Source organism: Gobius niger (genome assembly GCF_951799975.1).
Source record: "Gobius niger genome assembly, chromosome: 3".
NCBI classification, from domain to species: Eukaryota; Metazoa; Chordata; class Actinopteri; order Gobiiformes; family Gobiidae; genus Gobius; species Gobius niger.
Window position 1 is genome coordinate 32,978,409 of NC_136854.1, and position 15,774 is coordinate 32,994,182.

A 15,774-nucleotide genomic window follows, 5' to 3' on the forward strand; every position below is an offset into this window, starting at 1 on the left:
AACCAAAACACGCTTGTCACGGGGGGAAAAAAACGTCACTTCATTTGCTAAACGAGGACATTTATTTCGTGTGAAGGGCGCGCGCGCGATCCCATCAGCGCCAGGGCACTCGTGGAATGAAACGAGACGAGTGAATTAGCGAGTGCTTTGAGGTAATAAGGGGAATGTGGAAGTGTGGAGAGTGGAGAGAAAAGGCAAAGCAAAACACAAGCACTGGCAACAATTCCACTTTCTCTCCCTCCCTCTCTCGCTCCTCCCTCTCCCGCGCGCTCATCAGATCAAATCCTTCAACTTGGACCACTTAGGCTCGGGCTCACTTTTTTACAACACCGCATTTGGGCAGCGCCACAACTTGCATCGGCAGTAGAGGCAAACGCACCAGCGGAGGGGGGAAAAAGGCGATCGGCATCAGGTTGCTCAAGACACTCCTGGAGACAAGAAAGCGAGAGGCGACGTGGGGTTTTCTGCTTCGGGGTCCAGTCACGATGGAGCGGGGGGTCAAATCGTCAAGTCCGAAGTGGCACCATGCGCTTTGGGTTTCGCTCTTCGCGGCGCTGGCTGCGCTCCACGCGACCAAGGCGGACATAACTTGCAGGTCGTGCCACTCCGGACATATGTGGCGACCGGAGGGATTACTGGTGCGTTTCGACGCGAGCGGAGAAGTTTTGGGACGGAGCGGCAGCGGCAGCGGCGCGGCGGCCCATGCCCGAAGTGCCCGTTGCGCGAGCGGTGAATGCGCGTCAGGATCCGGCGAGGACGCGCGGGATGCGGGGAAGCCGCGGGAGTTTAGCGGTGGGGAAGTTGCCCGCGATGCTGATTTTGTGAAGGGCGAGAAAGTTGGTGGGAAAGCCCGGGCGGATGGGGAGGAAGGCGGTTCGGACGGAGGGGCCAGCGAAGGACGCAGAGTGAGGCGCTCGGAGCTGCGCTGGAGCGGAGAGGAGCGCAGAGCAGCGGCGGTGCCAAGACAAGACGAGCTCAAACTCAACAGCTCCACGTTCGCCCTGTCCGGAGACTCCTCGCACAACCAGGCCATGGTCCACTGGTCCGGTCAGAACAGCAGCGTAAGTCCCCCCTCCCTCCCCTCCGCTCACTCTGACTCCCTGAGTGTGTCCACTAAAGCTCACACTGTTGTGCCAATGCCGCGGTGCACGACGCTTCCATGTCACTAACTTTCCAATACACAATTCAACATCTCTACAGTGTCAATTAAGCACCAAACTACATAAGCAACAAGGGAGCTGACTCGTTTTTTCTGACGACACATTCAGCAGAAACAGCACAACAGATGTCCACGTATAGGTAGCACATGGTACGTGCAGATTAAAGCAAATATACATACCTTCTTAAGTTTTCTGATTTCCTCCCCACACTACTAGTCGACTAAATACAATATGTCCTCAAACGATCAAACGTTTTTACAACACCAACCACTTCCCTTTTGCTTTACGAGTCGGGATAACTTATTGTACTTCCCCCCCTTGTTCAATTTGCTGCGTAGAAAAGGGCAACATTTCAATAAGTCCAACTATAATATACCGGTAAATTCACTTTTGAAAGGTTTTACTGTGCTGTTAGTTGTTCATTTATGCATTCGGTATTTGTTCTGCGTACTTGTGATCACTATTGTCTGCTGTGTACCGCAAGCTTTTGTCATTCAAATTCATGTCCCTTCATCTACAGCGGTTGAGAGATGCTTTGTTGCAGTGTTGGAGTTTAAAAAATATTCGATTTGACCTTGCCAGAGTCCGGATCGCGGGGCAAGTGTTGCTGCAGTGGTGGCACAAGAGGTCAAGCTTTTCGTTATACCCTTTTCTGCTCATCCGGGGGTGAAGCAGGATTACAAAACCAGGCGATTGAGAGGGATACAAAGCATGTAGACTGTATGTACATGAGATTCTTAGTTTCAAGGTTGAAAGTTCAGGGTCAATACAAAATCAAGCTGTGGGTTGTCGGTTTCTTGTGAATTCATTTGGTCCATTACATCTTAAATCATTATATCGCTGATGTTTAGCATATGAAAAGCGGCATAATATAGTAACTCGATGGCCGCGCACAATTTCAATGATTCATAACGCTTGGTGGAAAAGTAGAGGGTGTAATTCTTTACGCTTTTTACTCGCATTGACAGAATTTCTGAGTATTAAAACAAGTAAGATTTAACGACCACATTGTTATACACTGTAAAATTGAGGATGTTTTTACCGTTGAATCAAAATCACAATCTCTACTTGGGGCAATCTCAATAATGGTCTTGGGACTTTATATCCGTCAGGTTGACAGCCATTTCTTTGGTAGAAACAGCGCCATTTAGGTTTGGAGTTTTGGATGAGATGAAGGGACATTTCTGAATGTTAAAAGATACTGGAGGAGAGCATATGTTTTTGTTTGAGCTGCTTTGTGTAAAAAGTGTGCCGAAGTTCATGAATCAGCTACATGTTTTTATTTTACTGTGAAAAAGTAAAATTGAATCAAAATCGATCAATATGAGGAAAAAAAACAAAACATGATACATTCTTTTGCCATATCGCCCAGTGCTATTTGACCACATTTCATTATTTGACATTTTAAATGCATAGACTTGATGCAGTAGACACAACAATGTCAGTATTGTCACCAGCTAACTCATATTGACTGAAGAACACTTTTAACTGACCTTTGAAGCAAAGCATTTCATTTACTTGTGTAAAATAAGTAATGAAGTCTTTTCAACCAACTAATAAGGTATATACAGGTACTTTATTGTCCCCATAGCTTTTGACCCATCCTTCAGTGCCGCTGGGGGAATCTGTCAGGAGCAATGGCACACCGCAATACAGTGGCCCTGGAGCCATCCTTTAATCTTTCGCCAGACTTTTGGTCTGTTGTACCTATAGATGGAGGTGTTGGACTATACCATGCTTTGTTGATAGTGGCTGAGAGTGAAAACTGGAGCATTTATCCTCACTATTGCTTTGGTGAACTTCTTTTCTTTCCATTAAGATGCAGTTACTAAGTCGTGTTGTGAATCATGACAAAGAAAGAAATCACCCCTATCATCACAATCCATTTTCCTCTTCGGTGAATAATCATTGCCGTTATTGCCGCAATTACGCGATCAAAATCAATTCCGTGAAGCGGTTAGCTGCTTGCAACCTTGTGCGAGCTACTTCGATACTTCAAATGCTGCGCTTGTGTTTTTGGCTGCCTTTTTATTGCTGCTTTCTCATTGTTTCTCAATTCTGGCGTTCACCTTCTGTGACGAGCATTTAGAGCAGTCAAAACCATCGTGGGGGCCCAGTTAAACAAACAGCTACTTCTAATTTGTGCTTTGTTTCAGTCTAGCAATTTTAATGTCCCTCCTCTGTACCACTGTTGTATTGTATATCCGCTGTTTTTGTTTTGTTTTTTTAAAGTAATTTTGCTCCATTTTTAAGACGCAAGAGAAGAAGAAAACAGAAAATCCTTTGTCTTATGTTAAATCAAGGAGGAAAAAAACATGGTGCATCCCGAGTGATAATCTTCAATGCTGTGTTTCTGGCGATTGCTTTAAATTTTAATTAACATTGGTGGAAGAAAGCTTTGAGGGAGAAGAAAGTGACTCGATAGCGCGCCTCTGTCTTTTCCTTTTTGAGTTTAAATGCAATTAAGTTTGGACTCAGAGACTCACATAAGCCGTTGTACAGCTGCTGCGATATGAAGAGATGCGTTTAAAGCTGTAGAAGTGTGTTTTCCGTCGGGATGAAAGATTTAAAAAAAAAAAAGTGATTTGCGATATACACATGCCCTTGAACATTAACATTTGACACAAGACTGAAATATTAATTGTTGAACTGTCACAGATTCCTATGCATTTCAGAGCATGCCTTAGGTAGCAAGTTTTGTACATAATAACATGGAATTAGAAAGCTGTTCAGTTGTTTGCAGAGAATGTCTTGTCCCCTAAATCACTGCACTCTTGGTGGTTTGTTAATTACGATTATTCAAATTGCAATTTGGATTTGATTGTAAATGAATTAATCATGCAAGCCTACTTAGATTTCACATTACAGTCTGAATGGAAGATGAGTACACAATATACCTGCATAAGTGTGTGCTTTCACCACTTAAGCAAACATAACAATTTCCAGTCAAAGTAGTTTTGTTTCTCCTAGAATTCCTCCTCCTGAGCACCAATTAAGTGGATGTCACAAAGAAATGTGTTTTTCTTCCAGTAAATGGCAAGTTAAGACATTAAACTTTAAATGGGAAATCACTTATTATGAGAAAGAAACATCACAAAATGCTCCAACTGCTTTTAGAATTAAATCGGAACATTGTAATTCTATACATGTGTACACTTTGACTGTGTATTTACCAATGGCCGCTGGCGGCTCTGCTTTGTGACGACGACACGAGAAGCCGCCATTGCTCCATATAGCTGCTAGTTACCCATTGGAATGCATTGCACTTCAGACACGTTAAAAACAACTTTGAAGCCTGGTTTCTAATTTTCTCAAACTTTGTAAAGCTAGATATTCCTCTTGTGATAATGCTGGGTTAGTTACAATTAAAGAAACCAGGGTGTTTTTTTTTTAAATCTCGTACTAATGAGGGCCGGACTGTCAGCATTGGAGTAGTGCGAACTACACGCCACTTAAAGGCCACGTCTACAGTGAAGATCCCGCCCCATATGCTCTTTTTTTTAAGGAACATGCTTCGTCAGATTTGGGGAGGGGGAGTCTGTAAATCCGCCAGGATTTCCCCCTTGAACGTATTTATTTTGTCAAACGGGGAGGAGTGAGTAATGACGGTCTATTAATATAATATGTCCATGGTATTTACTGCTGCACTGCAAAAAGAATAATCATCTTGAGGAAGAAATTACATAAATCTGCTAAGTGTGAGTTGATTTGTTATGCTCTCAGATCAGATAAAACCTTTTATTCCAAGCAGGACTGAGCGCTGCCTCATGTTCTTCCGTTAGCATTACGGGCTTTGATAAGCTCTATTGGTCAAACTAAGTACTTGAGTTAAACTGTCTGTGTCCGGTGTCCTGAGAGAAAGACAGTACAGCCAGTCTCGCCGTGGTGCCAGTCTGCACTCAGCCGTGATAATGTCACTTAATGTCATAGGTGTCTAGGCCTAGATTCAATACATATTGAGGCAGGAAAGTATCGCGATAAACTATAATATTTACTCTAACGATACTAGATACTGTCAACTCTCAGGCATAAAAATGACAGTAAAACTTTGTACATAATAGTGCACAAGCTGCAATAAGCATGAAATATAAGGTAACTCAATTTGCTTCAGTTAGAAATTAAAGGTTTACAAAGAAAAAATTGTGTCGAATGCTAATAAATCTATAGACAAAAACATCAAGCCCAAAATATATCGTCTAACTGTTATTTATTGAACAAAAAGTCGATATAGTAATTATCGTGACAGCCCTAACTGTCCTCCTACTAATCGCAAAAAGTTATGCTATAGTCTGCGTTTTTGGACAAAACAGTAAACTCTTGAAAGGAGCTGTAGGGCTGAGAGAGACATTCAGCAAACTGTCAGGACGTGGGATGTGAAGTCATGACACTTTTTAACATTTTTAACCTGTCTGCATGTACCTAAAACTGTCAGATCATCTCTAAAGCATCACACAACATACGAACATTTCTATTTAAGCCCCATTATGACAGATGCAGAAACCCTCTTTGCTCCTCTTCCAGCTGTCTTCGGCTTTATTCGCCGCGTGCATTAAATATGTAAAGCAGCATTTGTGTACGATCGGGGCAGCTGTATAAATAACGCCGCGTGAGTCAACACCGAATGAAAAGGCTCCAGATAAGACGCACTTTGCTCTTAATGGTTCACCTTTAAGGCCTTTATAGTGTGCCTTTGCCTTCCCACGTCATGCACGTCGCTCACTTTCAGATAGTATTCAGCTCTAATTATGAATCACATAAGCCCTGGCCAATGGGGATCACATATAGCAGCAGTGAGAACAGCACATTAGCGGTAAAAATACATGCACAGCGATGATAATGGAGCAATAAGACTGTGGAGGCATGGGAGTCCTTTGGCACTTTATGCCTATACAACTGTTAGTCATTATGGATTCAATTATAAAATGTGTACAGTAAGGACACGAACTTAGCCCTGACAATGTCTTTTATGGGGCCAATAACATTTACTGTTTTCATCTTAAACTATGAACTGTTTATTAATGCAAAATTGACTTTTTAGAGCCCTTATCTTGTTACAATGCTTTCCCTTCAGCAAATACCTGAAGTGTTGTTTTGAGCCTTTACTCAGTAAATCTTTGAAGTGGCTCGATACCAGCTTATAAAACCAAATTCTCTTGTTCCCGGGTTCCCCCCTGCTTTACTTTCAACACAGCAGCGCAATTCTTCAGATATTTCGAAAATGGCTCTACGTGTTGAATTTCTCTCCAAGCAGGTTGTCGGGAGAGAAGTTTGTGGTTGAGAAAGTTGCAGCGGAGAAGCGGAGGAGCTGCGTAGGTGGAGAGACAGGCACACGGTGACAGATCTGAAGAGCGCCCCCCGCTGGGCCTCTGAGCGCCGGCACTCATCCGTCAAAGTCACTGAAGGCGCCTCCTCTCAGAACTCGCGCAGCACTGCTTTGCTTGAGGGAATTGGACAATTGCTTTCACTGTCATTGGTAGAAAGGGACACAAGGATTTACACAAACTTTTCGTTTATATGTACTGTAAGATTGCAGTGCTACAAGGAATTATCTGTCAGTAATTGCGTTGTGAGAAAACGATATCTATTGTCTTTTTTTATAAGAACAGTGCTAATGTTGTACGCACAATATCAATCTGGAATGACAGAAGACAGACTTTCCCCTGTCGCTGATTGGATCAAAGACGCCTCATTTGAGCCAATCACAACCAAGCCTCAAAACGTAGCCAAACAACAAACCAGCAGACCAATTTAATATTTAAGTTTAAGATAATGTTATTTTTAGAAGGGGGCGTGGCCTCGCCGAGGGGAAGAGCAAAATATGAACTTATTTATCACATACAAATAAAGTCAAGTCTAAATCGGGTCCATATGGATGTTAATGGTGAGTTCCACTTACTGTATGTCGGAAGTCGGAAAATCCGACCAGGATAAAATGTTTTCTCCGAGTTGTAGCGTTCTAGTTATCCAGGTCGGAAACATCAGAGTGTTAGACTTTGTTGCTCATGTTCGAGCGTCATAATCAGTTTACAGACAAACTTCATTGTAACATTACACAATAGTATAATGTATTCATTATAATTGTTGTAAATACAATTATAATTTAGCACTAGTAGTTTATTTTTTTATTATTTTTACCGTTAATAAGACGCTAGCAACAGAGCGGTAAGGCTTATCCGTTTCGCGTTGACATCTAACAAGTTTATTAGGGAAACATCTGCCAAATAACACAGTTTATTGAAGCTTTACATCTCACGTCTGGCGTAGCCATCGGATTCTGTCCAGTGTAACGCACCATTATTCACAGAAGCGGAAAAAACAGCATTCGTAGCATTAGCACGATGCTAACTGGACGCGTTATGTTTGCATTCTCTGTTATTTATGCATTTATGGGATTATGAGCCACTATGCTCCTCTCCATGTCTTTGTATCTTTATTTAGTAGAAAACTATATTCATAATTCAGCATTTGCTAAAGTAGTTTTTGAATAATTAGAGAAAGTTTAGAGTTTTCTCCAAATTGTTTCCCCCCATAGCTCTTTTCAAACATGACCATATATGGTTGATTCCAGCAATGCCGTCTGTATCTATACCTAATCGTTGTAGTGTTCTTAACAGCTAATAAAACTTTTGGTTCGAGCCATTTGTGGAGTTGATGACAAAGACGATTGACTATAAAGTTTCATGTCATCCAGTGTTCTTTAAAGTAACTGGTGTCCGTCCTACTCTGGGCAGCATTACAGACATTAAGTTTAGGTGCACTTCTGGTTTTATTTTGTTTATTCGTATACTACATCTTGAATAGAAAACGGAAACTTTGACATACCGTATAACAATATTCCGCAGGTTCGTCTCCATCGATTTAAACCTGACGTTTTTTGATGATCAGTGCTTGATCTCCTTATACCGGCCTGGTTGCACATGTGGCTTGCTTACTCGAAGCCTTGACAGCAGGAGCCCTGGTGTGGTTGATCAGAGTGCTTTTTCCTGCTGAGTTCTTGACAGCAGCGTCACTTGCGTTAGTGGATTCATGAAAAGGTTATAGACTTAAAGCAGCCTGCCTCTCCAGGGGTCTGCGGCATTCAGCTCCAATGGATGTAGGACCTGACATGGACAGTATTCTTTACATTAGCAAACGTCGAGCTATACTGATATGGGCGCAGACCACAAGTCATTAAGACGAACATGTTTGCGCTGGAGCGTCCTCTAAGGCTTTATCTTTATGAAGTACAAGTGAAGATATCTTAGAGTGCAATTGCTTTTTGTTGACACTAGCTTGTTGTGGAGCAGCATCACAGAGCAACACATTTTATAAGGGCGAATACTTACATTATAGGGAGGATGGATGCTCTAAGTCAGTGCTTAGAAATAGTATCTAGAAATAGAGATTGACGTGCGCCCTCTGCTTGTGTTATGCATAACTACATTTGATTACATTCGTGTAGCTTTATTCTCTAGATCCACATACTAAAACAAAGAGGAAAAACAAGGTCTGTAAAGTAGTTGAACCTTTTAAACAATGTCGTGTCATCGCTCGCACCAGCCCATTGTTATGATTGAAGACTGTCGGAAATGCGCGCCGTTCATTAGACGCGAACAAGCTGCTCATTCAAGATGGCGTGCCGCTTGCATGCGCCGTGGCAGCTGTAAACATGACAGACGCGTGGCAAAGTGACAAGGATCATCTGGTGATTTTTAGCAAACAGCAAACACTGACTGTTTGTAGAACGACTGCTTGTCAATTGTTTTGTTGCAACAGTTAATTAAGACGACAGAACTTGCAATTAATTGGTGTAACTCAAAGAAGCAAGAATTAGTTGATGAAGAATATATAATGCAATAAGCCATGGAAGCATTTATTGGTGTAGCAAAACATTCTATCTATTGTCATTGGAAGAGATATCCTCCCTTTGAAGGAAATGGCACTGAGTTCAGCACCACGGACAGCTCCCCAGCCTAAAGCCGATAACACACTGACGCCGAGTTTACTCTAAAAAAAGGCCGCCTGGGAAACACATTTAGGAGCCTTTAAGAGAATCCTCGGATCGATCATTATCTGCTGTTTCACAACCTGCAGAGTACAAATCTTTAAGAAACTCTTTGTCCAACAAGAGAACTGCATTTGATCTAATTCGTCAAAGAGCTTGTTTGAACCCTTTTCAACCGTTTGAAGTGATAGCCAAAGACAAAGAGACAATCGTGTTCTTGGAACTCAGTAAAGCATGGCCTATTTTACATCAAATTTTGCTCTTTCTGACAAAATCCACCTAAGTCATCGTCTTAACTTCTATGACGCATTTGTGACTGACTTGAGGCTTTAGTCACTTTGTCTGCTGTTGTCTGCTGTCACTGAGCCTCACTCAAAGACTTGGCAGCCAGTATTTTGCATACATTTGACACATTTACATTTTTAATGTTTACTGGTAAAAAAAAAAGAGTATATTTTCAAGAAGAAATGCGCTCATGTCAATGATGGTTAATTTACATTGAGTTGTTCAATCACAACATACGTTTTGACTGGAATCTCGAACATCCATGTTGTTAAGGCTTCTGTTTTCAATCACCTAAAATCAACTTGTTCAATCAACTAACAAATTTCCTATTTTTGTTTTCATTATTATGTATAGTCTACCATATTCAACTATACTTGTTACTTTGCAATGCTGAGCTGATGATATGAAGAACTTGATGGTTGGATCCAATGGGAGAACCGTGGTGTTGAGAGGGGGTATGTCTGTGATTGTTATTGCCTATTACTGTTCCTTTTATGTCTAGGACCCCCTTATAAACGAGGTGCTTTATCTCAAGAGGATTGATTTTCCTACGGATATTTACTTCAGCTTATCAAACCTGGTTGAGTACATTCTTTCAATTTTACTATATTTATGCCTGTAATTTCTTAACTTGTTACTGAGCATCTGTTACTCCTCCATAGTCTTACTTAGCAATGCTAGTAATATGTCTACACCGCCGCCTAAATCATAGATTCTACAGCCTTCATTCAATCAATGTGTGATTTTGGCAAACTATTCAATGATGAATACAAATGTTTGATTAGATTTGTGTGAACAGTGGTTGTTACATTTATCTGAGGGCCAAACATGTTTCTCGACAAACACTACGGAGGTTGGCAGCTTTCATGAGACAAAAGTGGACCTAAAACAACTGGGAAAAATATATTTATGATCACTGTCCTATAAGATGTATCGTGTTGTATTTGAACAGTGAGCATCCTTTCATGAATCGTTCAGCACCACGGACAGCTCAACAATCACAGCCTCCTTCAAACACAAACTATCCTTCGTAATACACGGCGCATCTGTTTATCCCGTATCGCCAAATTGTATGCGTTTATAAACCCACCCTCTGCCTCTTCGTACACACGGTGCCTCACTAATCTGTCGAAACACAGACCTGTTACTTCACTTCCCGCTGAGATCAGACGAGAAACCCACAAGATGCACGCGTACCAAGCGCCAATGCACGCATTCTCGCTAAAAACAACAAAATAACAATGTGAAGGATTCTGTGTTGGCTTTAGCGTCCTTAGGGTGTGTGCGCCTCGCGGTGATCAGACAGGGAAGCACTGTCACGCTCCAAAGATTTGCCACGAGGATTGCCTTTCTAAAGAGAACTAACCACATCTCCTCACATCCTTTGAGCTAAAGTCATTATTTTTGCGCAGGTTTGATGCCGTCTGTCTTATCTCTAAGGTACTGCGGAAGTTTACAAATTGGGTAAAGGAAGATTTTGACGTTCTTTCGCCCACAGGACCCTCAGGTGGCTTGGTTCCTGTCGGAAAAGAAAAAGCACCGCCACCCACTCTCGGGCAAATTCAGATTACTCGCACTTACGCGATGCTACAGTTTCCGCTTGTGTTTTCGCGTCGGCCCACTCGACTGGTAGCCTCTTCAAAGTTAAGTAGAGAAATCAACCCCCTCGCGGTATTTTTATGTGAGATGAAATGCTTTGTGCACTCCGGCGGCGGATGCTCGGGAAAATAGTAATATTTTTATCTTTTGTTTCGGAAAAACGGTCTCCAAACTCTGCAGCGGGAGACAGGTGTGCTGGGGAGGTACGTTCTTTGAGATCGAGTGTTGACAATGCGATTTGAGGTTTTAGATTTAGTTTCATAATCTTGCCTTGTCTTTTCTGCTTTGGATAGCTCTTCTAGTTTGATTTGAGTTTGGTACTGGCACTAAAACAGGATCATTTCTCTGTAACAAGACAGAGGATAAAATATACTCTGGAAGATCTTAGATGAATTGCTTAAAAAGTGCTCAGATGATTTATGCTGATTGTGAGTATGTTTGGACTGTCTTGAAAGAAGTGGAACAAGCATTAATTTGCTTAAAATTAGGGAAATTACTTGTGCACCTAAGTTGTAGATTTTCTCCAGTTTGGCATTACCTAAATATAAAAGTGAAAAAAGTGTCAAAATAGTGACGAAAACAAGGATGAAAACGCAACCTAATAGTGATGAAAAAGCGGCAAAAGAGCGACAGAAACAGGCCAGAAAAGCAAAAGAGCAAAAAAAAAAATGACAAAGAAGTAACAAAAACTCATCAAAAGAGCAACAAAAAATGTATGATAACTCCACCAAAAAGTGACAGAAACTCACCCAAAAATGGATGAGAACGTGATGAAAACGCAACCAAAAAAGCGAAGTAAATAAAGTGATTTTATAGCAACAAAACCCCCCCGAAAACATTACAAAATGTGACAAAAACACAGTGACAAAGCGACAGAAGCTTTCACATGAGGCTTTGCACTGGCATATTGGCTGTGAAGCTCTGAGAAGCTTTTCGATTTGGGTAAAGTTTAGATGGTAAGTCATTTTTTATATCTAAGACAAGGTGGCAGCTTTTGCAGCGTACAGCATATACGTGAGAGCTCAATTTGATTTTGCCTTCCAAAACTTAGTTATGTAACAGCATTGCTAACTCCTGTGTCATCAAGATGGTTGTTGAGAGAGAAGAGCCTGCATGGAGATATGTTAAAGTAAAGTCGAGTGCAAACTGAGGCAGCACCATTCATTGCACCGGCATTCATAAAAACTACTTCTTTACTTTTTCTTCTGCACCACTGTAACATTGTCACGAGTCTGTATATGTAGAACAATGGCTTCTGCTCTCAACACTGCAGTGACTCTCCCGCACTCCAAACAGCAGCGCTTTCTGCCCCCCACTGTTCCGAGTGCCATTACTGCACCCCCCCCCCCCCCCCCAGTTCCCCCCCCCTGCCGGCCCCCGGGATGTGATTGACACTTTGATGTGAGTAATGCTGATGGAGACGATGGCCTTACAAACAGACCAGTGCGCGGGGAGCGGCGGCGCTACAGCTCACAAATGGGATTTCTTATTCACATATAGCCCTAATCCGTATCCTGATTTGGCTTGGCACTGTAGCATAAAAAAGTGTTATGTATTTGAGATTTTTGACAGTATTTTCTCATAGACATGCTTTAACATCGTCAAATTGAACCAAGAGGCTTCTAATGCAACTGTAACATGTAATCACTTTCAGCCCTAAATAGTGATTTCTCCCGGGCATCTAAGTGGTTACGTCCAGAATATTTTGGATTTTTCAGTTTACCTCCTGGATCTGATTGAGTCATGTTTGTCTTGTTGAGCTGGTGGAGGTGAAGTGATGCCCTCGCGCCGCTGATTCCCCGTCTGAGCTAAACCGATTGAATTGTGCCCGGCGATGTTTATATATTATCTGCTTCCTTTGAAAGATCTCCACCTCATAGTGACACAGATGGACAGGGGGCGATTGCAGTGCAGTCAGCCGCCCCATCTCGCTCTCTGATCGGGGGCAGAATTGAGCGGGACATTTTGGTCCAACAAATTGGATTCTCGGATGTCTGTAAAACTGCTGCCATGTGCCTCAAAGTGGAAATTAAATAGGTGTTTTTTATTTCCAGTGCGTCCTGACAGAGACGAGCTGAGAGTGTTCTGAAGCCAAGGCAAAGTGACGAGTGGCCAGTGCTCTTGCCTCACAACAAAAAGGGCCCAGTTTGTATGTACTCCCCGTGTCCCTGTCAACACAAAACACCTACACCTTATTTAGCCTGAAAAAACGATTCAGTAACACTTTACTTCTTCACCCACATATGAACCGAGCACATTCTCCAGTTCGACTTGACCCAAATCTAAAAGCATATTGAAGAAGATTGAAACAGGCAACAAAAATGCAGCAAAAAAAGCAACAAAAAAGTGGCAAGAATGCAACAAAACAGTTGACAAAAAAGTGATGAAAATGAGACAAATGAGGATGAAAAAGCATTAAAAAGCCCCCCAAACAACTTGCACCAAAACAGGCGACAAGTACGCAGGAAAACAGGCTTCATAAAAGCAACAAAACACTGCAAAAAAGTGACGAAAAGAAGCAACAAAATACGACGACAACGCTAGGGAAAAATATATCAGTTTTGCAGGACTTAGCTTTTAACTCATTGACTGCCAATGATGTCTATAGACGTCAATTAGGTTTTTCAATGGGAACAGCTGTAGCAAAGCCTTGAGCATGTCTGGTGTTAAAATCTTAGTTGTGCTGCCTAATGCTGCCACTTAGTGACTCAATAAAAGTGTTAGGGACCAAGCAGTGAGACAATGAGACAAAGGCTTCAAATCTCAAAAAAAGGCACTTTATTGGCCACAACAAACATAGGCCGATAAAAGAGGTCAACTTAATGTAACTTTACAAAAATAGAATGTGCAAAGGAAACTAAATAACACAAACAAACTGACCTCCTCAAATGAGACAAAAGGCAACTTATATACAGCTTGGACCATACCAAAACATAATGAGCAGAAACACAGGGGAGAAACAAACAAAAGCAAAGGACCAACAAAGACCCCTTAACCCCAGTCCCCCTCTGCAGTGGTCTGGTCCACATAAGGCCGCCTCCAGCTCTCTCCAGGCCCGCCCCTCGCCACTGCTCAGTTCTTAAAAGGGACAGAGAACAACATTAGGTCCAATCTCATATGAACTGGTTACCTCTGTGTGGCTGGGCCATCACAAAGAACTTGCTCTTTCGTTTTCTCAGCTTTTTGTTTTCACCTATTTTCTACGGACAATAACTGAAGAATGGAAAGAGGTACATTCGTGTTGACACAGACTTCGACCTAAATTTTCTGTGGGTCTTGAAAAAACAGTCAAAATCCTAAAAAACCTCTGGCAGTGGGGAGCTCTGGCTGGCAGTCAATGAGTTAAATGAGTCATTACACTGGCCTATAGGCTGTAAGGAGAAGCTTTTAGATTTGGGTAGAGCTGAACTGGAGAACATGTGCTCGGTTCAGGTGGGAATTAAGAGGTTAATTCATCATGAACAATTCATTAGTTAAGTGTGACTAACACTTAATAACTACTTAAAGCAGTACTAAGTAACTTGTTTACCTTCAAAATCCTTTTCGTAGTATTACCCTATTGGGTAATACAAGTGTTAATGGGATGATTGGGGGGGTCTTTCATCTCCCCTTGGTGTCTCTCTCCAGAAAACCACAATTGCAACTTTCCCTGTCACCGACAGGGTGTTAATTAAGTGTTAATCCATCATTGATTAAGGATAAATATGGTGTAGTTATTATAAAGTGTTACCAAGGTGTGTTACAATGATCTAAACAAGAGGGAGATACAAGCATGAATTCAAGCTCAGTGTTGAATAAAATTAACCTTAAAAACAGTTTTTGACCAAGCATCTAGAAAAATTGTCAAGAATGAAGATTGGTCAAACCACACACAAAGATTTCTGGTGCTCGACTGAACCAAGGAGCCCAGAGAACCAAGCTGGTTCACAATCAATGGGATTTTCTGCTCTGGAGCGATTATCCAAGTGTCAGACTCTGACAATGTATGCATCTCTGACTCCTTCAACAAAAAAGTATTGAATATGACTGGTGAAAAGAAGATATGAAGAAGGAACAATATTAAAGCTGTATATTTCTCAACCTAAAATCACGAAACTTATCTAAGTAGTCCTGAGTAAAGATCTAACAAGCAGTTGTTATACTGGAGGCTGCGACACACAAATAGAACCACTGCCTAAATGATTTCTGAAATGTTTATTCAAGTTTCAAACATACAACTAGTCACTCACCATTTTAAAGCCACAAAGGAATAATGAGAATAAAGAATATACATAAAGAGTTTCTCTTTAAGGGATGGAATACCACTGATGGCAGATGACTCATTGCGAATTGCGCTTACAATGAAATAACCTTGTGTGGTCCTCAGACTCTCTTGAAATTAACCTCGCACAACTACAACAAAAATATCTTAGTGCGGTTTTCACTTTGCTCTTATCTGCTTTCTCCTCAGCCCACTCACTTCCTGAATCCACTGTCAAAGAGCGACCCACACAAAGCATGGCATAATGCTACCTAAGTATTAGCCCAGAGCACATTTTTGTCATAGGGAAACAAAAAGATTAGGCCTAATGTTTGAGTGATGGCTTTCATTTATGTGTTCCTGGGTGGTCAAGTTCACACCGCAGCTCCCTCTTTATGGGATGCCAAGGTTTTTAAAAATGCTGCCAAGGAGGCTGTTGAAAATAATGAGTGGTGATGTGGGTGCTACGCGCAAAGCCAAGGTTGGTCTGAAAAAAAACAAAACTG

The 15,774-nt window shown here is 41.7% G+C and overlaps 1 protein-coding gene across 4 annotated transcripts in view; it reads left to right on the forward strand.

Moving 5' to 3' along the window:
* The first annotated feature begins 281 nt into the window (after positions 1-281).
* Positions 282-15,774, forward strand: part of sorcs1 (sortilin-related VPS10 domain containing receptor 1) — a 239,168-nt gene continuing 223,675 nt past the window's right edge. For 2 of the 4 annotated variants that reach the window (XM_079553284.1, XM_079553285.1), the window contains exon 1: positions 282-1,061. In XM_079553284.1, coding sequence (XP_079409410.1) covers positions 486-1,061 — 576 coding nt within the window. In that variant the 5' untranslated portion in view covers positions 282-485. The remainder of the gene's footprint in view (positions 1,062-15,774) is intronic. The other 2 variants (XR_013792708.1, XM_079553283.1) reach the window with 1 other exon arrangement.